Source organism: Hyperolius riggenbachi, chromosome 3 (assembly GCF_040937935.1).
Source record: "Hyperolius riggenbachi isolate aHypRig1 chromosome 3, aHypRig1.pri, whole genome shotgun sequence".
NCBI lineage: Eukaryota > Metazoa > Chordata > Amphibia > Anura > Hyperoliidae > Hyperolius > Hyperolius riggenbachi.
The window spans coordinates 219,173,700-219,201,500 of NC_090648.1; the positions used below are offsets into that span (position 1 = coordinate 219,173,700).

Here is a 27,801-nt window from a genome sequence, read left to right on the forward strand (position 1 = left end):
AAGATGGAAAGAAAAGTGAAAAAGAACATCAAAACAAAGAGGATAGAATATCAAATCAGTAAAATCCTACATATAATGAAAATAAATCTGCTCAGGACCCTTCTATGAGGAGAAAAGAAGTGCAGTTCCTAGTATACACCTCAGTGGGAGTGTCTGAAGACTCCGGGAGGAGGTCAGCTAATGAATACATAATGAGCAAGAGAAGGGAGGGGGGAAAACAAAAGTCAGAGAGGATACGATGTCAGCATTAGCTTGGCAAGATGGCCACAGCCGTGAATAGGATTTTCTGCTTTTCTTTTATAAAATTCACAGGAATCATTACGTGGATAGCAGAATACATCTGTTATGTAAGTAGAACTAGTATTTATCTACTTATATATGATTTTTTTATTTCTAGGTTAGCATGGGTGTCACTTGTTCTTTAACCTATTTTGGTTCCTGGACGTAGAAACTACGACCAGGAACCATGCGCGCTACCGCGCGCTCCCGGCCCGTGGTTCGTTAGCCAGGCAATCAGTGAATCGGGCTATGGTGCCCGATCACTGATTGCTCTCCCCCGCTGAAAAAGCGACAGCTTCTCTCGGAAGCTGTGCTTTTTCTGGCTGTTCCCTCCCCGATGCGTCATTCTAAGCGTGTGTTACGCTTAGACTGACGTCATGTAAACAAACTCATGGCCGCCATCTTGTGGCCAAAAAGTAATACTACAACTGAAAGTAAAAAAAAATAAAAATTAACACACATTTACATTATAAATCTATTGTTTACCTCCCACCCTCCCAAAACTACCCAAATAAAATGTTTACTATAAAAAAAAAACATTACAATAAAAAAAAAAAAAAACTATGTAAATATTTACCTAAGGGTCTAAACTTTTTAAATATCAATGTAAAGATGAAATATTTCTATATTTTTTTTATTTTAAACTTGTAAATAGTCAAGGATGCAAAATGGAAAAAATGCACCTTTATTTCCAAATAAAATATTGTCGCCATACATTGTGATAGGGACATAATTTTAACGGTGTAATAACCGGGACATATGGGCAAATACAATACGTGAGTTTTAATTATGGAGGCATGTACTATTTTAAAACTATAATGGCTGAAAACTGAGAAATAATGAATTTTTCCATTTTTTTCTTATTCTTCCTGTTAAAATGCATTTACAGTAAAATGGCTCTTAGCAAAATGTACCCCCCAAAGAAAGCCTAATTGGTGGCGGAAAAAACAAGATATAGATCAGTTCATTGTGATAAGTGGTGATAAAGTTATAGGCTAATGAATGGGAGGTGAACATTTCTCACGTGAAAACGACGGAACGCGAATGGGTTAAAGAGATGCAGGTTTGACTAGTTGCCCAGTCAATTAGTGTTGAGTATATAAATGAGATTAAGCCTTTATCCATCAATCTTTTCCTGAGTATTTTTACATAATTTTATTTTCTCCTAATTCTTGTCATTGTAAATATTTTAAATATTCTTAAAGTCATGAAACCCATAAATCTTTTTTAGAGAACCAAAGAACTAAACTAAGGGCTCTAATGAAACGCACTGAACAAGCTCCAGTGTGTCCATGCAGCAATGTAAGAAAGATCAGAGACTACAAAAACTTACCTGCAGTTTAGTGTAGGATGCATTTACTAGTCCATTTCTCAGAATAGAGTGCCAGTTCTCAATATGAGAGCCGCTGGTGGAAAAGACAGAGTTCCAGTTATCTATCCAATACATATAGTAACTCTAAATGCTGTCAACACACTGAGGATCCTCAACATTTACTCTCTATCCTTACATCTGTAGTAGGAGTAAGCAAAGCTGTTACCAGTTTTCAGTGTGCAAATATTCCCAGAAAATGATTTAACAAAAAAAATGAAAAAAACACTTTTCCAAATAGTCAGGGCCGGACCTACCATAGGAAAAAATGGGCAATTGCCCCAGGGCCCCAGAGCCTGTAGGGGCCCCCAAGGTGTCCCTCTACATCTTAACTATTGCTCCCAAGGGACCCTGCAGAGTTTGTTAAGTTGGGAGGTGATTGGGGGAGGGTCAGCAGCCAGCTCAGGGGCCCAGGAGGGAAATTTGGCTACAGCAAAGGGCCTCTAATGACGTTTTTTAGTCGAGGGGTGTCTGTTGGAGGGCCCCCAGGCTAATTTTGCCCCTTAGGCCCAATTGTTACTTTAACCGGCCCTGCAAATAGTCCACCAAAGAGCTACAGTATTGAAGTGCCTTTTGAGGCCCACAAAAATCAACCCCCCCCTCACTGTTACTGTGGACCTTGGAAATCAGTATGAAACAAGGCCACCTTATAGCAGCTGAAGGCTACTTAATGAAAGTTTGATTTTCTTTTTGTTTTTTGCTAATGTGGTGGATACCAGATGTGAATGCAGCCCACATCTTTTTGAGGCCACTCTCACATGCCTTGGGATTCTCTTAATCAAATCATCACTTTATAGCTTGAAGCATTCTGCCAGAGATAATCAAAGCCTCTGATTGTCCAAAGTTATGTTCAGTCAGATTTCAGACTATCAGTGGCTTTGCTGATTGGAAACTGATATTATGCTACCTTCAATAAAGCAATAATTCTCAAAACATGATGCCATAAAGTGGCATATTCCATTTCCAGCTCAGTCCACATCCGTTGGACAAAGGCAGACAAGAATCAGAAAAACATACAACACTAAGTTTTCCTGAAACCGCTTCTGGCAGTGAAACTGGTTCTGCCTAAAAACCCAGCTCATTTTCAAATATTACACTTGATATAATGGAGACACTTAGGGCCACCACAAAACCTTCCAAAGGCATAGATATGATGTCTCCCTACCATTCAAAACCTACCTACTGCCATAGTTAACAAACATAACATGTTAAATGTAAAATTATTTTAATTAAATTAAAGAAACATTAAAATATTACTTTGATGCCCCTCTTGACACACTTGCAGAAAATGATTTTACTGCTACAGTAGGTACTCATAGGTATGACCTGAAATCACCTTTAAAGGGAACCTGTACTGAGTAAAAATATTTAAAATAAACACATGAGGTAACTTCAAATGAACATTACGTAGTTACCTCGCCATCAGTTCCTCTCAGAAGCTCACCATTTTCTTCTGACAACGATCCCTTGCAGTTCTGACAACATTTTGTCAGAACTGAAATATATCAGTTGCTGTCAGTTATTTATCAGTTGCTGTCAGTTATAGCTGAGAGGACAACTGATGTGCCAAGTAATGTCTATGTTTCCCTATGGTTCAAGTGAGTGATATAACAGTTTAACAATGTGCTGACCAGAAAGCTGTTATGGGGTAATGGCCATTTTCAAAATGGAGGACTGAGAATTTCCTTGTTCACAGTGGACAAACAGGATGCGGGAGAGGAGAAAGAGATTGAGGAGTAGACTACACGGGAGGTAAGTATGACTTGTGTATGTTTATTTTGACTTTTAATTTTCAGTTCAGGTTTTCTTTAAGAGAAGCCCCAAGAACATCTGAGAGTAGTCAGGTGGTGCCAATGAGCCACTGGGAGTTAATCAAGCTCACACCCCCTCCCCCTCTCAATACAGATCACTGTACATGGACATACAGTTAATCCCCTGATTTTAACTTTTAACTTTAAATTAGCTTTATTTCCAAGATAATAAACAAAAGGTTTGATTTGCGAAGGCTGTAGAACAAGGAGAGCACAAGTGGTCTGGTAATGCAGGACTGGCTGTTTAAAAAGTGTCTTCTGTTAGAGGGTAGGAGTGTGTAGCCCATCCCTGGGTCGTTTTGAGATTATAATGAGAATTAATGAAAGGTTATTGAATTTGAGTTTGTACTTTTGTAGTCACATGCACATATTCATAGCAGGAACTCAACGTTACTAATTCTATGACTGCCTGAATTTATTACTTAAACTTCTCACTGTGACTGAGCGCACTATCATTATGGCTTTTGTTTGTCAGTGTTCTCCACTATTCTACAACATTAGTAAGTCAACCCAAGTGTTTTCACTCAATTTATCTGTGCTTGTTGTTCATATAAATATACAATATATATATAATAATCATATAATACAGCATCCCATTACATAACAGTACATTACAACCCTCATTTATTTCCTGTACTTTTATAGGTTCAACATACTACGCACATCATATTGAACATCACTTGCTGTCCCTCAGTGAAGCATACAATAACCTGTCTCTGCCTAACTATAGGGCCACTTTTTGAAAGAGCTGGGTTGTAAAAGGTGGGAAAGCTAACTTTTCTATTAATATGTGTTATTTTGTAGGAGTAAACTGGAGCACAAAGGGCTCAGACACACTTTAAGCGCTTTTCTGAGTGTTTTCGGGTCGTCAGCGCTTTCTGATCACTTTTAAAAAAAATCGCTCCCATTCATTTGCATTAAAATCGCAGTAAAATTGCGTAAAAATTGCAGCGATCGCGTAAAACCACAAACGCCGAAAACATATGCGATCATGGTGATTTTTACGCAATTTTACCACGATTTTAATGCAAGTGAATGGGAGCGATTTATTTAAAGCACTGATGACCCGAAAACGCTCAGAAAAGCGCTTATAGTGTGTCTGATCTCTAAGTGGAGAGCCACACATTTAAAGGAGAACATACAAACTCCATGCAGTTGTCCTGAGATTTTAGCCTGGGCCTTTAGTGCTGCAAGACCCTTGAGGTGCCCATACACTTATTAGTTTTCCTGGTTATCCTGGTTATCTAATCTGCCAGAGATTGATACCACAACATGACCATGGGATGACTGTAATTTCCATTGATTTTCATCTGAAATTTATCAAAACTATGTATCACTATGGACAGAAAGATCTGTAACGATTGTGGAATCGTCTCCGTGGTCAGCGCACCAGACGTGCGCTGACGCGGCGGATTTCCTCCACAAGCGTATTATTGCGGACACCCAGGCTAGGTGCTATGCACCCGCAGAGGGCAATTCCCACCGGCAGATGGCGCTGTGGAGTGCAGGCGAACACAGCCGCTGCACAGCCACAGATGCCAAATGGGAATTGTACAAATCCGGGACAAGGTACAATCAGGCAGGGCTGGATAGCCCACAGGGAACAGAGCAAAGGGACAGAACCAATGTGTGCCCACCAAATTAGTCGCCACCCAGCGACGGCGAACACACAACGGCGGAAACGAAGTAGGAAACGCAATCGCAAGAATGGCGATTGCCAATAGCGACACAAGACTGAGCAGGACAGAGCACAAGGGTAGCAAAGGCACAGCAAATCATACAAAGAGAAAGATAAAGAAAATAACAAACGCTAGCTGAACGCGAACACCGCACTCATTCGCAACAGTGCACGCGTTCGTGCGCGGTCTCCGCGTGTTACGCACAACAGAGACAAGCACGCCTAACTAACCAAAGACAGACAAACACGAAACAGAGAACGCGAGCGCTTGCTTAACGGTTACCTCACCGAGCCTACAGCAAGCATTTCAAATCAGACAAGACAGACAAACGTGAAACAGGAACTAGGCAGAAAGGATCCACCGCTCTTCCGTCAGAGCAAGTGTGATCCAAGCAGAAACACAGATCAGAACGATCCACAGCCGCTACCGCTAGCGGTTAGTGCGATTCAGGAAGACAGATCAGAAGGATCCACAGCACTAACGAAAAGCGGCTAGCGCGATCCAGGTACAGAGTAGCAGAACAGAAGGATCCCCAGCGCTAGCGAAAAGTGGCTAGCGCGATCCCAGAAGACAGAACAGAAGGATCCCCAGCGCTAGCGAAAAGTAGCTAGCACGATCCCAGGAGACAGAACAGAAGGATCCCCAGCACTAGCGCAAAGAGACTAGTGCGATCCAGAGAAGATAATAACAGAACAGAAGGGCCTACCAGTAGCAACCGCTGCTCTGGTTAGCACCCCACAGACAGACAGAACAGGCAATACAAATAATACAATCCTAACTAGACTAGGGAATCTGCCTAGCGCAGTCCCACGAATAACTCTAAACTAATCTTCAACAAGTAGCATGGCTGACACTCACTAGGAGTGTATACTACATAGCAACGGCTGACACTCCAGCAGTGTCCATCAGGAACAGACCATGGAAGGGAAATGTCCAGCAAAGCATTCTGGGAGCAGAATGCTTTTATAGTGCCAGTCATCAAAAGAAGGCAGGTAAGGGATTTGCATGACTAATGTATGCAAATTCCTCAGCAACACAAGCTGCAGAACTGACAGAAGGTCTCTCTTAAAGAGACCTGCAGAATGCAGACGTGAACAGTGGTCAAAACGCTGCCTGTCTGCACAGGCAGCTGAGCAGATTCTCACAGTACCCCCCCTTCTAGGGTCGAATTCCAGACGACCCTCAAAACTGATATCTCCAAACCATTCTAACAGAAGACTCATGAAGGTCGGGGCAGCCCGACAAGGTCCAATTCCAGAGTCAGTCCACCCGAAACCGACCTCATCGGAAACAGAAGCCACCGAAACATGCCCATCAGTACTACCAGTCTCAGTATAACACCCATGAGGACTGTGAACGCCAGAGAAGAAGCCATCGACACCCTCCAGACAATACCCACCACCTTCCAAGGAGCGTCCGAAAATACCAAATCTGCCACAAAACCTGTTCGAAGTGTCTCTTTCAAAACAAAAGCCGCTGTTGATCGTATTCAGGGTACCAAGCAAAACTTCTCTCGGAATCTCCCAGAACGCCTTGAAGCTCCGCAGAGATTCCAAGAAGCCAGAACGCTCACCAGACTCACATGGAGAGCTACCAAGCACCCCCATGGAACCTATGACAGTTCCAGATTCAGAATTAGCAGAACACCCATCAAGATCAGGACTTTCAGGGACCACTTCTGGGCATGCAAGCAGGCAGGCTAAATCAGAACATGTCTCCACTGAGGAAGCATCTGAGTACGCTGGTAACCGAGGCACACTTGGGCTTTCTGGATCACAGAGCACACTGGGGTACACCAGCACAGGAGAAACCTCAGGACATGTCGGGGAACTGCCAACCTCAGAGTCCGATACGAGAAAACCAAAACCAGGACCGGGCATAAGTTCATCACGAGTAGGGGCCACAGGCACTGGTCTTTCAAAAGAAGACTCGGACTCAAATTCAGAAATTTCTGTGACTGCAATATCATCATTCACTACACAGGCGTGAAGCTCCATCAGAGCTGAAAAGGTAGCCAGCAAGGCAGCAATGCCTACTGAAGTGGGCAACACCTCAGAAGGACTTGGGGGGCAGGAGACGTCTCCTACAAGTTCTGCACCCCTTGGGAGGAACTCGGAGATCTCCAGGAGGTCAGACAGGACCTCAGGAACATCCTTTTTCAAGTCTCCTAAGAAGGATTCTAAACTATCCATGTTACAGGGCAAAGCTTGAACTTTATTTTGTGAACCGGGCAGATGTCCCAGGGAAGGTTCCACCATAAACTGAGACTGAATTTCATCATCAGGACAGGAATACACAGAAATATCTAGTGAAACTAACTCTGGCCTTCTGAGTTTCGTTTCACTGCAGGGAAATTCCTCCATAGCAGTCAAACCCGACTGCAATTCAAAAATAGCAGAGAAACAGGTAACAATGGTTGCAATACCTAGACGAGCCTCTAGGGACACTGCAGGAGATTTTAAACAAGGTAGTATTGACTCATCCAGATTACTGGGTGGAGAGTCAGTACTTACTTCAGAATCAGACTCGCAAATGTCAATGCGAGTGGACATAATGTCTTTATTCATGATACAGGGCAGGCTCAGAGACATCTTCTCTGGACAGAGCAAAGGTGCTTCAGTATCAGGTTCACAAAACCAAAGTGCTGTCTCATTCTTAGACTCGGCTAACGATGTCGAATCCGAGGAGACAGAACGCAAAATTTGCGAATCCACAATCGCTTTAGGTTGCGAAACCGAACACTCCAAAGACAGGGATTCTGAGGTCTCCAGGCTGGATTGCTGGATCTCAGAAACGCCAGCTGACAATGTACCTTTACAAACGTCACCTGAATGACGTACATGTAATTCATTCAGAATCATTTTCCACATACAAATCAGCGGACTCACAAAGTCAAATTCACACCCCTCTTTTTCTCTTAAGGCGGAAGCATAACTTATACATGCTCTCAAGACAGATTCACTTCTGGCAATGTAGTACTCACAAAACGACTCTGAATCGTTCTCCAATTCATACAACAACGCTTCGAGCTGTTTTTTCTGGAACGGGGGCTCCCATTCACACCTGACTAGGTCTGAGCATTCATACTGAACAATGTTAGGGGAAGTTGTGGCAACAACATGAGGAATCATATTAATTTTACTCTTGAAACTGCATAGTTTGGGAATTTTCCCCATAGCAAGATCATAGATGGAGGATCTTAAAGTAGTACTGAGAGAAGAAGATCTGTTTTTACATGACAAGGGATCCCACAAATCATTGACAAAACTGACACACTCACGCCGATCACAATCGGCAGGAACATCTGAGAAACAGGCATCAGATCGCACAGATTTAACCTCTAAACAAACGGGAGAAACTCCATCAGAATTCACGCAGGTGTCCACAGTCGAGGCACACCCATTTATTTCAGGTCGCACAGTGTCCAAACTCACTTGCTTTACCCCAGAAAGACAGGAATAATCATGTGACAATGGTGTCTCTTTATTGGAAATAATTGGTTGGTGTGTGTGCAATTCGTCCAAAATAGTCTGCCACACATAAATCACCAGATCCACATCACACTCATCACATTCATCAGAATCGATCAAAAGGTACATAGAGTCGAGACAATCATTCAGGTCATCCGCGCTCTTTGCGATATAAAAATCGCAAAAGGCTTTCCAATCGAAATCAAATTCTTCCAACAAGGCCCCAATTTCCCATGAGGCAAATGGCGGTTCAAACAACCCAGTATCGAGATAATCTCCATATGGGTGGGGATCAGGGACGAGCACCGATTTTTTTAACTGCTTTATATAGTGTGCGATCCTACCTATAATAGGATCCACATGCGCTTTTGTCTCAGGCAATGACATCTGAATCAAATCAAAGGTTCCCTCTGCCCTGGGAATTTTGGTTGGGCTGGACATTCTGTAACGATTGTGGAATCGTCTCCGTGGTCAGCGCACCAGACGTGCGCTGACGCGGCGGATTTTCTCCACAAGCGTATTATTGCGGACACCCAGGCTAGGTGCTATGCACCCGCAGAGGGCAATTCCCACCGGCAGATGGCGCTGTGGAGTGCAGGCGAACACAGCCGCTGCACAGCCACAGATGCTAAATGGGAATTGTACAAATCCGGGACAAGGTACAATCAGGCAGGGCTGGATAGCCCACAGGGAACAGAGCAAAGGGACAGAACCAATGTGTGCCCACCAAATTAGTCGCCACCCAGCGACGGCGAACACACAACGGCGGAAACGAAGTAGGAAACGCAATCGCAAGAATGGCGATTGCCAATAGCGACACAAGACTGAGCAGGACAGAGCACAAGAGTAGCAAAGGCACAGCAAATCATAGAAAGATAAAGAAAATAACAAACGCTAGCTGAACGCGAACACCGCACTCATTCGCAACAGTGCACGCGTTCGTGCGCGGTCTCCGCGTGTTACGCACAACAGAGACAAGCACGCCTAACTAACCAAAGACAGACAAACACGAAACAGAGAACGCGAGCGCTTGCTTAACGGTTACCTCACCGAGCCTACAGCAAGCGTTTCAAATCAGACAAGACAGACAAACGTGAAACAGGAACTAGGTAGAAAGAATCCACCGCTCTTCCGTCAGAGCAAGTGTGATCCAAGCAGAAACACAGATCAGAACGATCCACAGCCGCTACCGCTAGCGGTTAGTGCGATTCAGGAAGACAGATCAGAAGGATCCACCGCACTAGCGAAAAGTGGCTAGCGCGATCCAGGTACAGAGTAGCAGAACAGAAGGATCCCCAGCGCTAGCGAAAAGTGGCTAGCGCGATCCCAGAAGACAGAACAGAAGGATACCCAGCGCTAGCGAAAAGTAGCTAGCGCGATCCCAGGAGACAGAACAGAAGGATCCCCAGCACTAGCGCAAAGAGACTAGTGCGATCCAGAGACGATAATAACAGAACAGAAGGGCCTACCAGTAGCAACTGCTGCTCTGGTTAGCACCCCACAGACAGACAGAACAGGCAATACAAATAATACAATCCTAACTAGACTAGGGAATCTGCCTAGCGCAGTCCCACGAATAACTCTAAACTAATCTTCAACGAGAAGTAGCATGGCTGACACTCACTAGGAGTGTATACTACATAGCAACGGCTGACACTCCAGCAGTGTCCATCAGGAACAGACCATGGAAGGGAAATGTCCAGCAAAGCATTCTGGGAGCAGAATGCTTTTATAGTGCCAGTCATCAAAAGAAGGCAGGTAAGGGATTTGCATGACTAATGTATGCAAATTCCTCAGCAACACAAGCTGCAGAACTGACAGAAGGTCTCTCGTGACCACTTGATGCTCCAGGGCCGTAAATATTCGTCTATGCAAGTAAATGAGAAATGAATGGGCAGAGAAAATTGCTCTGGTCCTCAAGTGAGACCTGCAGAATGCAGACGTGAACAGTGGTCAAAACGCTGCCTGTCTGCACAGGCAGCTGAGCAGATTCTCACAAGATCTTGTTCAAAAGGGGGCAGGTCAGGTGCGCAGTGCAGCGCGAGCTCACCTCAGTGCCGACACACTCCTTCTGTGTCCTGTCTCAATCTCCGCTGGTGCGCCTGTTCCCTGTGACCCAGTCACATCTACGTTACCACTATGTTCATGTTGGGGGTTCAAGGGGGATCAGGCCAGCAGGGATGGAGACAGGACACAGGAGTAGTGTGCCGGTAGACTGGTGAGTGCACTCCACTGCCAACACTCTGCAGAGGCCCGGAGAAGGGAGGGGGGGCACGAGATGGGGGAGACCTGCTGACCCTACACTGCAGCGGCAGTGGTTACATAGATTTCTAATAGATTTCAAGGTGAAATCTATGAAAAATCAGTTTGCAGTGTGTGGCAGTAATAGATCCCTCTCTGGTCAGATTTGATCACAGGGGGGTCTATCTCTTGGTCGAATCTGGTGGCCATCTATCAGTGTATGGCCTCCTTTAGCTTGCTGAAAGTAATCCTTGCTCCAGAAAAGAAATAAATAGATAAGCCAGTGGAGCAAATCTATGGTTGTCCAGACTAACATTATTAGTCCTGTGCAGTACTGAACAAGCAATTCATTTTTATAGCCACTCCCTGATTAAACTAAATCTATCAGATTGAAGTCTACCTTGTGCAAACAAAGAACTGTCAATTAATGGTTTCAGATGACAGGCTGCAGTGGACCATTCCAACATGGCTCATATCATTTATTTGTCCTGCTTTGCTATACATTCTGCTAGCGCTATAGAAGTACAGGAAATAATAAATAAACCCTTAACTTCACCATCTTATTGCATGCAAATTAACCATTTTACCATTGTAAAACCTTCTTTCACTGAACCCATGCACATTTGCCCCAACCCATGCCCAACATTTGTTCTCACTGAAAGGCGAATGTGCTTCCGTAGAGTTTCTTTGCAGTTCGAAATCGGGCCTCCTTGGCTGGGGGGCTACTGAGCAGCAAAAACTGATGAGAAGTGTGCATGAACTTCAACTGCTATGACAGGATCAAGGTGGAGAGAATGGATATGAAAGAAAGGAGGTAAGATGGGCAGGTGTATAAAGGGCATGAGCAAGAAGCAAGGAATGTGTGTCAGCACAGAAAACAAGAACAGTAATGCCAAACAAGAACAAGATCATGTAATGACATAATGCAGGAAGAGAGCCGGGAGTGACAGACATATGGAATCAGGAAAAGGAACAGAAGAAAGGAGATTTTAATTTTAAATCAGTTCATATTAGTATTACATCAGAAAAAAAACTATTCATTATAGTGAATTAATGGACAATGAAAAATACAGAAATAAGGAAGGAAAATGATGAAGAAAAGCAAAAATTTACTGTATGCAGCATGTGAAGTAATACATAACTAGGGGTTGTCTTATTAAGACAGGTGTAAAGAAAACTGGAGCAAACTGAAGCAGTTTACAGCTGTTAACTTTTAACAAATATTTTGACTGGTTGCCGCGGACAACTGCTCCACTTTTCCTCCAGTTTGTACTGCTGCCGATAACTTAGCCTTACACTTTATACTCTTATAAATGGTGACAGTTTACATTTGGAATTCTCTAATTTTCTGTTGTCTCAGTAAGCTTTCTCTGCAGAACCCTGAACTATACACATCTTTAGAAAGATACCACAAGCTTCCTCATTGCATAACTAGTTATTTCCAAATTCAGTTTGTCTTCCGTTAACAATATTCCTCATACCAAAGACCTTCATTTTTGCTATTGCAGATCATTATCTGCGTTGCACACTGCGTGCAATGCAGGTGGCTGTAGCAGTTCGCGGCACTTGTGTTGTTATGTGATTTCCCCTGATGGGGTTGTGCAAAATTGCATGCAACCAAACACTGCGATACCATGCTGTAACACAAATCATAGCTGGAAACATCAGATGGTCCTGTCTATGCACTTCTGATTTCTTTGCAGATCACACACACTGTGCATTGCTGATACTACAAAGGGGCATGACATGCGCAATCCGAATGATCAATTCAATCTGGCCACCATACACATTAGATTCTAGAAAAACATAAAACCTAACAAAAATCCTCCACGAAAATAAGGCTTTCTCGACCGAGGTTGATCATGTTACTGACTAAGCATTGCTAACTGCAACAATCACAATTGTGAGTTCCCTGGAGGTGAGAGGTCCAGGGCTTGCCCGTACTTTCCTCTAGGTATCGCATGGTGGTTTGGGGGCCCCAGCCAGTGAGAGAGACCTGGGGCCCCCGGCTGTCATGCGGACCAGTGTTTGTGACTGACTGAGCATTGATCGGGAAAGGCCATTCTCTATGTAATCAAGAAAGCTGTGGGGAGTCTAAGGCTGAATCAAGCCTTGCACACATGTACAAGGACTTTCGTCTGCAGGGATCGGGACTCGATCCCTTGGGTGACAAATCGGGGTGGGTGCTGTACAGACACATTGCTAGTGTCTGTTGCTATGGAAGGGAAGGAGGGGTGACACGCAGTGCACAGCAGGCCGGCTTCAGGCAAGTGGGATGAATAGGAGCACAATGCGCTTGAGGGTCCAATGTAGCTTGATAATCTTAAATACTTTTTTTCTGGGAAGTGCAGCTATCCTAAACTAGTTTGGTTTCACAAATCTGTGTTTAACTCTGTTGCTGACTGACTGTGGCCTGTTACATCCTTTTTTTGTGTGTGTTTTTGTTTTTTTACATCCCTTTGTAAGAGAATTTCAATGCTGAGAACCTTTTTTTGTAAAGATCTACGGTACTTGTGAAACAAATGAGTAATCGTATAATCCACCTGTCTCCCTTAGCCATCACACGGTGTAGCATGCTGTGCATTATGTTCTACAAGTCCTTTGCTGTTGAAGCATTGACACTTGGCAAGGACCTCTGAAATACCTGTTGGAGGAATATCTGGTGTTAGAAGGAATAATCTTGACCATGTCACCTCACTACGCATACCAGCTCCATCTGCCACAGTAATTTGCAGTACTGCATATGGCCAGTTCAATGATGGTAAAGACTGCTGCTTTCTAGAAACTGCTCAAACAGGTATTTCAGAGATACTTCCATGTGTCACTCATGAATGGCAAGGACCTTTAGAGCCATAGCAGACAGGTCAATGCTGTATATACGGTAGCATGAGAACTGAGGGAGGCAGATGGATTATTCTTCACGGAAGTAGATCTTCAAAGAAAAAAAATAAAAGAGGGCCCAATGTTAAGAATCCTATACATTTTATAGTATAAAATAGAATAGGCCACAGTCCAACAAGAACAGAGCCAGCCCAGTAAATTCATATTACACATCATACTTCACATCTCCACAAACTGCATTTATTAACACTACATTGTACTCTGTACCACCAGCAATCCCCCGATTCTTTAAAGAATCTGCCGTGCACTGTGTACCCCTCCCCAGCCACATGCCCCTTCCTTCACCTCCCACACACCCCTCCCTTCCCTTCACACAGCCCCTGCCGTGCACGCCCGCTCCCACCAAGAGTGCAGTAGGGGGCAGTTGTAATATGTGCATGCAGCACTGTGTCCATGCCATGCATATTACAAATGCCTTTTACATATATAGAAATGTACATTTTTAATGTATGTGCACTCTGGTCATCACATTGGCACAGCTAGGTTGGGAAATGCCACAGACTGTTTTGCTGACCCCCGAGGGATTGGGGAGGGGAGGGGAGGGAAGGTGGGGTCCAAGGGGTGTATATAAATGAATAAGTGACCTTTGATACACATTACAAAGCTGATGGGTAAGTTTAAATGTTTTCTGTTCTTTGATTATATTTACACAGCATGCTTCTCATTCTCTAGTGCAGACATGTATACTGTACATCATACAGGATGTCTCATGTAATATCATACTTAGCTCATTTACTTTATTTTTATTGCTGTGCGGTGAGATACTTACCCTACTGAGGGGCAGCTTTACAATGTGTGACCTGTTACTGGAAATGATCCTACAGAGAGAAGGAAACAATGATGACTCAAAATAAGTAGTGAGATCCCTTCCGTCTATTTCTTATGTAATTCGGTATGTCTTTGCCTTTTATATAAACTGCAATATGAACTGAGAATCTTGCAAATTTTTTCAGGCTTCTATATTTAATATAGGTATATTTACATTAGCATTTTATATACTGTATAAATTATACATGATTATTTCTCTTTCTATAGGAGTTCTATTCCTCTGATAATTCTTAAGCACACATACTGTATAACCATACTATATGCATCATTTATTTAAAAGAAGAGGAGTGTATCATAGTTTTTTCTATAAACATTACCATTGCAGTAATGGGTGAGCCAGTGGGTCAAGGCGGTCCATTTGTTTCTTGATTTCTAGATATGACCCCTAAAAAATAGTATTTCAAAATTAGAATGTAGAATCTCTTCTGTTACGACTGATGATATTGTAATAGCCATATTTACCAACAGTTGGTTTACCTGGGTCATTTCCCGGATGGACATGACACTGTCTAAGGCTTTTTGGAGACGTTCATAATTCTTTTTCTAAAGTGCGCAAAACAAAAAAAACAAAAAAATTCCAGTGTTTATTTCATATGTTAAATGCTGTTTTTTTTCTACATGCTTTTTGCAGGATGAGTAAAGAGTACTCATGTACAGTGATGTGAAAAACTATTTGCCCCCTTCCTGATTTCTTATTCTTTTGCATGTTTGTCACACTTAAATGTTTCTGCTCATCAAAAAACGTTAACTATTAGTCAAAGATAACATAATTGAACACAAAATGCAGTTTTAAATGATGGTTTTTATTATTTAGTGAGAAAAAAAACTCAAAACCTACATGGCCCTGTGTGAAAAATAAATTGCCCCCTGAACCTAATAACTGGTTGAGCCACCCTTAGCAGCAATAACTGCAATCAAGCGTTTGCGATAACTTGCAACTAGTCTTTAACAGTGCTCTGGAGGAATTTTGGCCCACTCATCTTTGCAAAATTGTTGCAATTCAGCTTTATTTGAGGGTTTTCTAGCATGAACCACCTTTTTAAGGTCATGCCACAACATCTCAATAGGATTCAGGTCAGGACTTTGACTAGGCCACTCCAAAGTCTTCATTTTGTTTTTCTTCAGCCATTCAGAGGTGGATTTGCTGGTGTGTTTTGGGTCATTGTCCTGCTGCAGCACCCAAGATCGCTTCAGCTTGAGTTGACGAACAGATGGCCGGACATTCTCCTTCAGAATTTTTTGGTAGACAGTAGAATTCATGGCTCCATCTATCACAGCAAGCCTTCTAGGTCCTGAAGCAGCAAAACAACCCCAGACCATCCCACCACCACCACCATACTTTACTGTTGGTATGATGTTCTTTTGCTGAAATTCTGTGTTACGTCTACGCCAGATGTAACAGGACATGCACCTTCCAAAAAGTTCAACTTTTGTCTCGTCGGTCCACAAGGTATTTTCCCAAAAGTCTTGGCAATCATTCAGATGTTTTTTAGCAAAATTGAGATGAGCCTTAATGTTCTTTTTGCTTAAAAGTGGTTTGCGCCTTGGATATCTGCCATGCAGGCCGTTTTTGCCCAGTCTATTTCTTATGGTGGAGTCGTGAACACTGACCTTAATTGAGGCAAGTGAGGCCTGCACTTTAGATGTTGTCCTGGGGTCTTTTGTGGCCTCTCGGATACGTTTTCTCTGCGCTCTTGGGGTAATTTTGGTCAGCCGGCCACTCCTGGGAAGGTTCATCACTGTTCCATGTTTTAATGGCTCTCACTGTGGTTTGCTGGAGTCCCAAAGCTTTAGAAATGGCTTTATAACCTTTACCAGACTGATAGATCTCAATTACTTTTGTTCTCATTTGTTCCTGAATTTCTTTGGATCTTGGCATGATGTCTAGCTTTTGAGGTGCTTTTGGTCTACTTCTCTGTGTCAGCTCCTATTTAAGTGATTTCTTGATTGAAACAGGTGTGGCAGTAATCAGGCCTGGGGGTGACTGCAGAAATTGAACTCAGGTGTGATAAACCACAGTTAAGTTATTTTTTAACAAGGGGGGCAATCACTTTTTCACACAGGGCCATGTAGATTTGGAGTTTTTTTTTTCTCACTAAATAATAAAAACCATCATTTAAAACTGCATTTTGTGTTCAATTATGTTATCTTTGACTAATAGTTAACGGTTTTTTAAGAGCAGAAACATGTAAGTGTGACAAACATGCAAAAGAATAAGAAATCAGGAAGGGGGCAAATAGTTTTTCACATCACTGTATTCCTATACTCAAACCCCTGGGAGCAGGTGGTGGATTTCAGGAAGTCCCCTTGTTGAAGGGGTTTTCCAGATTCAACCATTAGACCTCCCCATCCCTGGAGTCTATTGGCACAGACGCGAGGGTAGCCTGAGTATGATGTGGGGGATGAGCCCTTTGTCCTTGACATTGCAAGAGAGGGAAATATTTCAGCCCTACTCTTGCAGACCCCCCTCCCTGCGACCATGTGGGCTGGTGCTGTTCAGATGGTGGAGTCCTGCAGAAACATGTAGGGGGGTCGGGGGAAAATGAGCTGAACTTACCCGGGGCTTCTAATGGTCTCCCATAGACATCCTGTGTTGGCGCAGCCACTCACCGATGCTCCGGCCCCGCCTCAAGTTCACTTCTGGAATTTCTGACTTTAAAGTCAGAAAACCACTGCGCCTGCACGCCCGTGTCTTCGCTCCCGCTGATGTCACCAGGAGTGTACTGCGCAGACACAGACCATACTGGGCCTGCGCTGTGCGCTCTTGATGACATCAGCGGGATCGAGGACACGGCAACGCAGGCGCAGTGGTTTTCAGACTTTAAAGTCTGAAATTCCAGAAGTGAACTGGAGGCGGAGCCGGAGCATCGGTGAGTGGCTGCGTCAACACAGGATGTCTGCGGGGGTCCGTTAGAAGCCCCGGGTAAGTTCAACTCATTTTCCCCTGACCCCCCTACAATATCCCTTTAAGTAATAATTGCAGCTACATGTTTCTTGATAGATTTTAAGGATGAAGACAGATTTGTGTGTTAGAAACTAATAAGAAATGTGTCTCTGCATTAAGCCATTAAAGTCTAATTTTAGGATTTATTTATTTTTTGATTACTAGAGTTTCAAATACTTTGGTAACAAATATTTTGGTTTATTGCTGTGGCCCCCCCATTGATAAAATGTTTCCTTATTTCCTGTTCCCGGGACCTCCAAGCAGCTTTGTGACTGTATATGAAAACCAATAGTTTTTGTGACAGCAATAAAAAATAGCAGAGGACTCTAACTCTTCCCCACTCATATGATATTCCCACATAAGCGCAGTGTTCTATAGAATTGGTAGATCGGAAATCGATTATATCAAATCTATCGATCAATCGATTTCGATCGATTTGATCTATCTGACAGGATGGAAAATCTAGGTCGATCTGCTGCTGGCAGCAGATGGATGGCCCATAGAGTTGCATTGGATCTGATGGTCCAATAATGCATTTAGATTGATTTCCAATAGATTTCGTTCTGAAATCTATTGGAAATCTGTTCCTAGTGTGTGGCACACATCAGATAGATTCCTGCCAGATTCGACTTGACAGGCATCTGACATAAATCTATCTGATGGTCGAATCTGCTGCAAATCTATAAGTGTATGGCCACAGAAATGATAAGATAACTCTCTCACAGTGAAAACTTATCTATACACCTTAATAAGGCAAGATGGATGTGTGGTGGTAAGTTTTCTCTTGCCTTATTATCTCCAGCATGATCTTAGTGAATTGAGGCCATTATTGCACTGACCAGAAAGAGTTTACTGAACTCTCTTCATATACTCGGTTTCTATTGCCAGGTTGTTATAATTTTACTTGAGATTGGTGATAGCAAACATGTGAAAGAGTGTAGGCTGAATTAATACAGCTTTGGGGTCCAGAACCAGAGTAAGCTGTCATGCTATGGATTTGTGAAAGAGTGCTCCGCTGCTCCAGGCGCATTCCGCTGTACATACATGCGCACCCCACGTGGTTTCCTTGTAAGGGTTCATGTGTGTGACACCACATGCGTGCCCTTACTAGGAAACCACGTGGGGCGCACATGCATGTACAGCGGAATGCGCCTGGAGCAGAGGAGGGACAAGCGCAGGCCGCGGACAGGTAATGTATAACTTGCACGGGGCACCAGGGGGACATTTTTCATTAGGAGACAATGTCGGGGCGAAATTGATTGGGAATTGGCCAGTGGTGTATGGGCAGCTGACAGATCTCTCTCTATCAGATTTGATTAGAGAGAGATTTGTCTTTTGGTCAAATCTGCCCATCATTGCTAAATGTATGGCTACCTTAACAGAGTTCCTTGTAACTTCTTATACCATTAGACAAAAGTACAAAATGTCCGGCCACATTTCTCCTAGCTAGCTTTCTTGGTAGTTAATTTCCCAACTACAGGGGGTTTCGCCACGTTCGTCAATCCTCGCAAAATTGCACGTCATTCCCGCTGCCCACCTGAGCGAGCAAGTCGGCCTGGCATCTTGCAGAATGCGCAATCGACAATAAAACCAATTTTTATCCTGAAGTTGGTCGCATTGTCAGTCGGGCATGCACTTGGAGGCACCAATTTTCATCCAATTCCATTATGATAATCGAATCAGGTGGTCGAACGGCCGCAAAGTCGCCTGATGTATGGTCACCTATAGTCAGATCAACTATGGTGGAGCGTGTCCTGAGAGCTAAAAATTTGGAATTTATTCAGTGGAGGTAACTGCATCCTCTAATGCAAAGAAAGAAAGACAACATTTGTTTCATGCCACAGCCTGTGAATTAGTAGACTGATTCATTGATAATCCTTATGGTAAATTAACAATTTCTGTTACTACTTTAATTTTGTTAAATTTACTTTTGTTTTTTTAACATGAAAAAAAAGTCTTCATGCATTTTAACTAAATTCCAAACTTTGCCATTTATCCCTATTACTTAAGGTCACCTTACCTCTCAAGGGTATAGCAAGCATCACGAGGTCACAAACAACTGTGGTTATTAGCAAGCTGACATTCTGTGGCCCATTATAGCTACAAACCAAATGCTATAGCACTGTTACATTACTTGCAGAGTGAAAGGTCAACATTTCTGAGCATGCCTTAGAATCAGTTTTCTATGGCTCTAGGAGGTTGCTGAAAATACCACTATGCCTTAGTGATGAATTGATGCTATGAAATACATCTACCCCATGATACATGTTAGACATAATTGCCCTTAAAACTTGTGTATCATTGTCCTTTTGTGTATGAAGACGTGCCAGAAGTACAGTATACTACAAACAGCATCCGTTTCACAAAAGTCTAACTTGTGTTGGCCATTCAGTTATTCATAATGTTTGTGACAACAGGTGAACAGTATGAAGTTCATATTATATAAAAAGTATAATATATATATATATATATATATATATATATATATATATATATATATATATATATATACATATATACATACCGTATTTTTTGGACTGTACGATGCTTCTGACCATAAGATCCATGGTGAAGCGGCATCTTGTGAATTATGCCACCTTTGTACCTCATGCTCCCTTGTACCTCTTGTCTCCCTGTGTCCTCCTCTGTACCCCTTGTGTCCTACTGTGTTCCCCATGTGTCTGCCTCTGTCCTCCTTGTGTCCTCATATATACCCTTTTGTGTCCCCCTTGTGTCCTCCTATATGCCCCTTTATGTCTCCCTGCGTCCTCTGCTGCATGGGCACAGTACAGCAAGTCCCCAACATTGTGGCGGGTTAGAGGTTTGTATTGGAAGGCGTCCACAAGTCTGGACTATAAGACACAGAAAAAAGTGAGTCTTATAGTCCACAAAATACAGTATTATATATATATATATATATATATATATATATATATATATATATATATATATATATATATATATATATATACACACACACATATACATGCACATATATACACATATGTACATTGCTTCCCATAATTATTCATACCCCTAGCAAATTGTAGCTTAAAGTTACTTTTATTCGACCAGCAAGTTATTTTTTTGACGGGAAATGACATAGGTGTCTCCCAAAATATAATAGGGCGATGTACAAGAGGCATTATTGTGGGAAAAAAAAACCATTTCTCAGCTTTTATTTACATTTGAGTAAAAAGTGCCCAGTCCAAAATTATTCATACCCCTCTCAATAATCAATAGAAAAGCCTTTATTGGCTATTACAGCAATCAAACGCTTCCTATAATTGCAGACCAGCTTTTTGCATGCCTCCACAGGTATTTTTGCCCATTTATCTTTAGCAATCAGCTCCATATCTTTCAGGTTGGAGGGTCTTCTTGCCATCACCCTTACCTTTAGCTCCCTCTGCAGATTCTCAATTGGATTCAAGTCAGCACTCTAGCGGGCCCACTCCAAAACATAATTTGTCTGCTAACCATTTCTTCACCATTGTTGCTGTGTGTTTTGGTTTATTATCATGCTGAAATGCCCGCTGATGCCCAAGGCTCAAGTTTCTCTGCAGACTGCCTAATGTTGTCGTTGAGAATCCTCATGTATTGCTCTTTTTTTCATGGTTATTAGGTTCCCTGGTCCATTGGCTGAAAAACACCCCCAAAGCATTAGGTTCCCACCACCATGTTTGACAGTGGGAATGGTGTTCTTTGTGTTGAAGGCTTCTCCTTTTTTACGCTAAATGAAGGAAACATTATTGTGACCAAATACTTAAATTTTTGTTTCATCTGACCATAACACAGAAAACCAGAAGTCTTCTTTGTCCAGATGAGCATTTGCAAAGGCCAAGCGAGTTTTTGTGTGTCTTATCTGGAGAAGTGCCGTCCTCCTTGGTCTGCATCCGTGGAACCCAGCAGTGTGCAGTGTCCCTTGGATTGTCTGCCTTGAGACATTGCCACCAGCAGAGCCCAGATTCACCAGGATGGCCTTGGTAGTGATCCTTGAATTATTTTTCACCTCTCTCACTATCCTCCTGGCCAGCACAGGTGTCACTTTTGGCTTCCGACCACGTCCTCTGAGATTTTCCACAGTGTGGAACATCTTGCATTTTTTTAATAATACTTTGCACTGTAGCCACTGGAACTTGAATACATTTAAAAAAAGGACTTGTAGCCCTTTCTTGACTTGTGAGCAGCCACAAGGCGCAGCCGCAGGTCCTCACTGAGCTCCTTTGTCTTAGCCATGACTGTCCACAAACCAACTGCAGAGAGCTGCTGTTTTTTACCTTTTGAGTTTATTAAAACAGCTGTTCCCAATTAATCAGGGTAATTAGGGTGCTTTAGAACAGCTTGGACAGTTTGGAATGGTATAGAACTTTGGATTTTCCCACAGACTGACAGTTTGTGAAGGGTATGAATAATTTTGGACTGGACACTTTTTTCTCAAATCTAAATGAAAGCGGAGAATTTTTATTTTTCCACAATAATTCCTCTTGTACATTGTCTTGTTATCTTTTGGGAGACACCTATGTCATTTCCTGACAAAAACATTTTTTTTCTTAACCCTTTACCATATAATCCAGAATGGAGTCAGCCCCTTCAGATCACTGTCGGCTCACATTGCGCCCGGTAATATAAATATTATATGGACGCATTAGTCCAGTATGACGCCTGGCCCCTCAGCCCCAACACTCTGATCCTCTTCGGCACCATGCTGCACCGCGTATATACAGTGCGTCTAACGCTGGTGTGCATGCAATGTGCTGCAAAGTTACAGCAAGCAAGCTGATGATTGCATAACTGCACTAGTGCGAAAAGGTAGAGATCCCACCGGCTCTTCCCTCAGCAATACTCAGAGATCACCTGTGTTCCTACCGCATGGTATTGCTGTTTATTGTTAGGCCTTTCTGTGATGTACCTCCTGCTGGATATACTGTATAGTTATGGATTATCTGTATAACCTTTCTTGCATTGTCATTTTCTCTGTATTTTTGTGTGCCACAGCAATTGCAAAGTACCATGAAATATGCTGGCTTAGGGGCGTAACTACAGGGAAGCAGCTCATGCAACCGCAGGGGGGCCCTGAACTGTGAGGTGGTCCCAACTACTATCCTTCCCTACTTCCAGTAAAGGGGTCTGTTTTTGTGGCTACACTGGTTATAGGTGTAAGGATTATGATGGCCACACTTTATGACCATTGCAAGATGGACCCCCAGGCTGTGAGGGTCACCAAAGGTAGGCAAAGCAAAGTGTATGAACAATGGGGGGTCCTCATCAAAGTTTTGCTGGGGGGCCCCATGAATTGTGGCTACTCCCCTGTGCTGGCTGTATGTATTCATTTTAATAAAATTAATAAGTATTTTTTTTTAAATAAACATACCCCTTTGCATGTGCCTCACAAACCATCTGAAATGCAAGCTTGTTTTATTTATACTGAATTAAATTTTCCGCTGTAAAACAATGATACTGGGGGTTGAGAATTCAAACTAAAACCTCCTTCACATGTATGAGGACTGTAGCCCAGGAGGCATTAGGTCTTGATCCCTCATGGCAACAGTGCAGGGCCGAGGCCTTACAAAAGCTCAGTGACACACAGTAGGCGGGGAGAGAGGAGAGGACAATGCCCTCGGCCAGTGCTCAACCAAGTCAATCTTGCATGCAGATAACTCAATGATGGACTGAGAAGGGTCAGGGGCATGCTAGATTCTTGCCAGGGGCGCTAGCACATTCCTGAGTCTAGCAAGTTATACTACTCATTTTCACTACAACAAAACCATTTTGACCGGGGTTGATCTACCTACATCCTGCCAATGTGGAGCATCCTGTCTGAGTAGAAGACCCAAGCAGTGTGTTGGATCTTTGTTGAAAGTATGATCATTCTAAGATCATTGTTTGTGTACAGATATAACAACGTCAGCCTGTCAGCAGGCACTAGTGGCATGTTTTAGCCTTTTTGCAAGATAGTCTATGCAAGGCTTTCCTTTTGCTGTTCCAATGTTCAGTTACTTTCAAGGTACTGCTTCTCCTTGCTGGACAACCAGGAATATTGTGCCACTTTATCCTGGTTGGCTGTTTGGGAACTCATGTCCCTTTTGTTGTACAGGGCAGAATAAAGGATATAAGTTTTCTTCTTTGCAGTAACATACAGTAGAGACACCTGAGGCCGGCTTCAGACTGTATATTGGTGGTAGCGGTGCGTCCCAGGGGCTGCAACGCACCACCAAAAACAAGCCTTCGGATATTACCAAGTTAGTACGCAGTAATCCCCATCTGGCTCCGATCCAAACAGGAAGTGACGCTCGCTTGTGGTCAACTGTTTGGGAAATACGGAAGTGCACGGAAGCGTATTGTACAAAATACGCTTCCGTGCATGCACGCCGCACCACCCCTGCCATCTTATTTAAAATCCCTGCGTCGCCTTAGACTTCCATGACTTCAGGTCCGCCGTATGTCGCCGCAGAGGTCACGTGGTAACGTCTGTTTGCCTGCACGGTAGACCGGTGACTTCCGGCGCACCACACTGCATGCTGTATGAAAGCACCCATAGGCTTTCGTTAGCATAGAGGTGGGGTACAGTAAAATGACCCATCGCACTGCACCAGTGTGAAAGGGCCCTGAGAGTTACCAGTATTTGGGCATGTTATATAAAATTGAATGTTTGCTTTTATTACAAGTGTTTCACTCTTCAGTGTGCTGATAATCTTAGTTTGACCAGTTATCCCATCCATATACCATATTTCATATAAATTTGAACCAAACACCTACATAACATATATAAACCAGCTTTTCTTCACTGAAGTAGAAGAAAGGGTAAATCCATGTTAAAAACAGATGGTAGAGGACAACAATAAAGGTCAATGTGAAGGCCATAGTGTAGACAATCTTTTTTGTTTACCTTAGGGTTAAAGGCCAGTGTTTTGGGGTCATTGGGATCTACTACTGAAGGGTATGGCTCAAATATAATACTTTTCCGTGGTGACTCCAGAGCTGCTCGACACATTGCAACCAGCAGTCCTACAACCTGCAAATAAGATGAACTGTGTGTTAACACTGACCTCCTCCATGACACCTAAATATATACATCAGTAGTACATGCCACAAGGCAGTCAAGTTTCAAGGAGGATATTTACCTCAGCTCCTGTAGCCACTTCCTCAGCAGCCCCAGACATCACTCCCAGAGTGTAAAACGAGAAAACACAAAGCTCTCTGGTACACACTGCTGGCTGCAGAAGACAAGATATTTATATGGAGGTGAATGAATGAAAGGTACAAATATTAGGACTAATCTATATAGTATGGCTGTATTTATACTACCTGAACACTGTATTAGGAATACTACCCTAATTCAAGCCTTCTTTCATCTTTAAAACAGCTTAAAGCAAACCTGTGACCTTGTAAAACCATCAAATGAAAAACATTACTGGTCTCTGCCCCTCTAGATCCTATACGTACCATTTTTTGCCGATATGACACTTTTTTTGGTCTTTTATCTCATTTTAAAAAATCCTTATTAGTTATGCAAGATGGCCATGACCCCGAAAGGTTCTGGGGCACTTCTCCATTCACACTATATTGACAGGAGACACTATATTGACAGGAGCACGGCTACTGCAGACAGGGAGTGGGCATGATTTATGCTGCAGTGGGCGTGTTTTGGGTTTCTCATTGCAGCTAATCAAATCATACCCTTTTCTGTTTGGGCTGTTTGGACAAACTCCATGTCTAATATTTCAATGATGATCTATCAGCAAAGGGGGAGTCCCTGGTCCTCAAAAAGAAGTCATGCAGACATGTAATTAGCCAAGCAACATGCCTGTGTGCTCCACTCACTACGGAAAAACAGGTTCAGGTATACTTTATATTCCACATGGCGTAGATTTTACAAGAAGCTAGAAACATTCTTTCAGATTTGGGTCTGTATTGACATGATTACATCACACAATTCCTGTAGATTTGTCCTCTGGACATGCATGCTATGAATATTTGGTTCTGCCACATTGCAAACCATTCTCAACTTGGATTCATGCTGGTGATGATAACTTCTGTTCCTACTATATTTGTGCCTCAGCAGAAAACAAAACAAAAAACTGGTCATTCACCAGGACAGAAAGCCACAGAACTGGTGCCAAATTTGGGCTATTTACAGCCTGGCTAAACAGTACTCACTGCTGTTTGCACTGTACAGTATGTCTTTATAATTTGTCCACACAGTGTTATCCTGACCCTTGATCCTGCTAGTGGGTCAGCCCTTACCTCTGCCTACTGCCCTCACCCTACCAACTGTCAGTCCCAAACTCAGCCTATCACCTCAGTTCTGACAGTTGTCAGCTCTGACCTCTGCCTATCACCTCGACCCTGTCAGATGTCACTCTTGACTTTATCCTAAATAGGTAAAAAAAACAAAGTTTTGTAAAAGTAATACCTTTTTATGGCTAACTGATAAAGTTAAATTATGCAAGCTTTCTGTGATCTAGTCATCTTCTTCAGGCATATTTCCAGATGTTAGCTGAAGTAAAACGTTTGACTTTTTCCTGTCACCTTAGCCATGTTTCCTAGCTGTGATCCCTGACATATGCCTGTTACCTTGAGTCTGGCAGATGTCAATCCTGACCTCAGACTGCCTGTTACTGCAGACTGCCCAGACAGTCCTAACCTCGGTCTGTACCCCTTGCTCTACTGGCCTTCAGTCCTGACCTCAGCCTAAACTGTAACCTTCCTCTTCCAGCCACATTAACCTGTATGGTGACATTGCATCGCCAGTGCCAGTCCTGACCTCAGCCTGTGTACTGATCTTGCTCTGCCAGCTGTCAGGTCTGACCTCAGCCTGACCCTGACTGTGTTCTGACAGCTTTCATTTCTCACTTAAAGAGACTCCGTAACAAAAATTGCATCCTGTTTTTTATCATCCTACAAGTTCCAAAAGCTATTCTAATGTGTTCTAGCTTACTGCAGCACTTTCTACTATAACAGTCTCTGTAATAAATCAATGTATCTTTCCCCTGTCAGACTTGTCGGCCTGTGTCTGGAAGGCTGCCAAGTTCTTCAGTGTTGTGGTTCTGCTATGAACTCCCCCTTCCAGGCCCCTCTCTGCACACTGCCTGTGTATTATTTAGATTAGAGCAGCTTCTCTCTTCTCTCTTATCTTTTACAAGCTGGATAAATCGTCCTCTGAGCTGGCTGGGCTTTCACATACTGAGGAATTACAGACAAAGGCAAAGCTGTTTGCAGGAAGAAAGGAGCAGCCTGAAACTTCAGTGCATGAGAGCTGAGGGGGGGAAGAAACACACAAATGATCTCTTGAGATTCAAAAGGAAGGGTGTATACAGCCTGCTTGTGTATGGATGTATTTTCTATGTGTGGACATACTGTACATCAACCTACTTCCTGTTTTGGTGGCCATTTTGTTTGTTTATAAACAAACTTTTTAAAACTGTTTTTAACCACTTTTAATGAGGCGAGGAGCGGCGAAATTGTGACAGAGGGTAATAGGAGATGTCCCCTAACGCATTGGTATGTTTACTTTTGTGCGATTTTAACAATACAGATTCTCTTTAAGCCTGTACGCTGACTCTTACTAGCCATCAGTCTGATCTCGGCCTCCCCTGTGCCTGGTCTTCTCCACATTGCTGGGGTTTGCCCTCCTGTTTTTCTCATCTGCAGTGGACTAACTCTGGGAGTCACGACCTGGTAGACACTTGCAGCAAAGTAGTCTGCTGTCCAGAAGTGGTAGCAACCCATTGACTCTTGTTAGTATGAATTATTGAGACTCTTATGCATCAATATATTCGGACTTATATAAATAACTTCGTTATTTTAAGTTAAAGCAAGCCTGTGGAGGTTTGTTTAACAACAAACAGGTGTCAAGGCTGTATACTATAAAGCTTTGTCACATCAGCAGCTCAGACTACTCTGCTGAACACTGGTGAGTCTTGGCATTTGTCCATACTTCCTGGTTTGGAAACCCAGCCATGCCCATCCACCCTGTCATGCCCGCCCCACCCACCTTTTTATGCCCCTCTCATCCTGTTACATTCTTCCCACCCCTTGGCATTCCTCCAGCTATCCATGCCCCTACCACCCCAGGCATCTTTTCCCCCTGCGCTAATGCTGAAGCCAGGCAGCAATCACATTGGGAGGGGGAAGGGTGGTAATAGTCTAATCCTATGGCAGCATGCTCTGGCTCAGTACACCCTCATTTGCACCAGTAATTAATGCTGCTGAAATTGCAGAAGGTATACCATAGTCTTACTGCCAGATACAGGGTCACCTTAAACTACATTTCTTTAAT

The 27,801-nt window shown here is 43.1% G+C and overlaps 1 protein-coding gene across 2 annotated transcripts in view; it reads right to left on the reverse strand.

Moving 5' to 3' along the window:
- PARP6 (poly(ADP-ribose) polymerase family member 6) overlaps positions 1-27,801 on the reverse strand; it is an 88,828-nt gene that overhangs the window by 16,317 nt on the left and 44,710 nt on the right. Inside the window, exons 12-18 of one of the 2 annotated variants that reach the window (XM_068275755.1) lie at positions 24,644-24,736; positions 24,409-24,534; positions 15,056-15,121; positions 14,896-14,963; positions 14,520-14,568; positions 11,506-11,615; positions 1,613-1,685 (exon numbers count right to left, since the gene is read on the reverse strand). In XM_068275755.1, the coding sequence (XP_068131856.1) occupies positions 1,613-1,685; positions 11,506-11,615; positions 14,520-14,568; positions 14,896-14,963; positions 15,056-15,121; positions 24,409-24,534; positions 24,644-24,736 (585 nt within the window). Of the gene's footprint in view, positions 1-1,612; positions 1,686-11,505; positions 11,619-14,519; positions 14,569-14,895; positions 14,964-15,055; positions 15,122-24,408; positions 24,535-24,643; positions 24,737-27,801 lie in introns of both variants that reach the window. The other variant, XM_068275754.1, reaches the window with a different exon arrangement.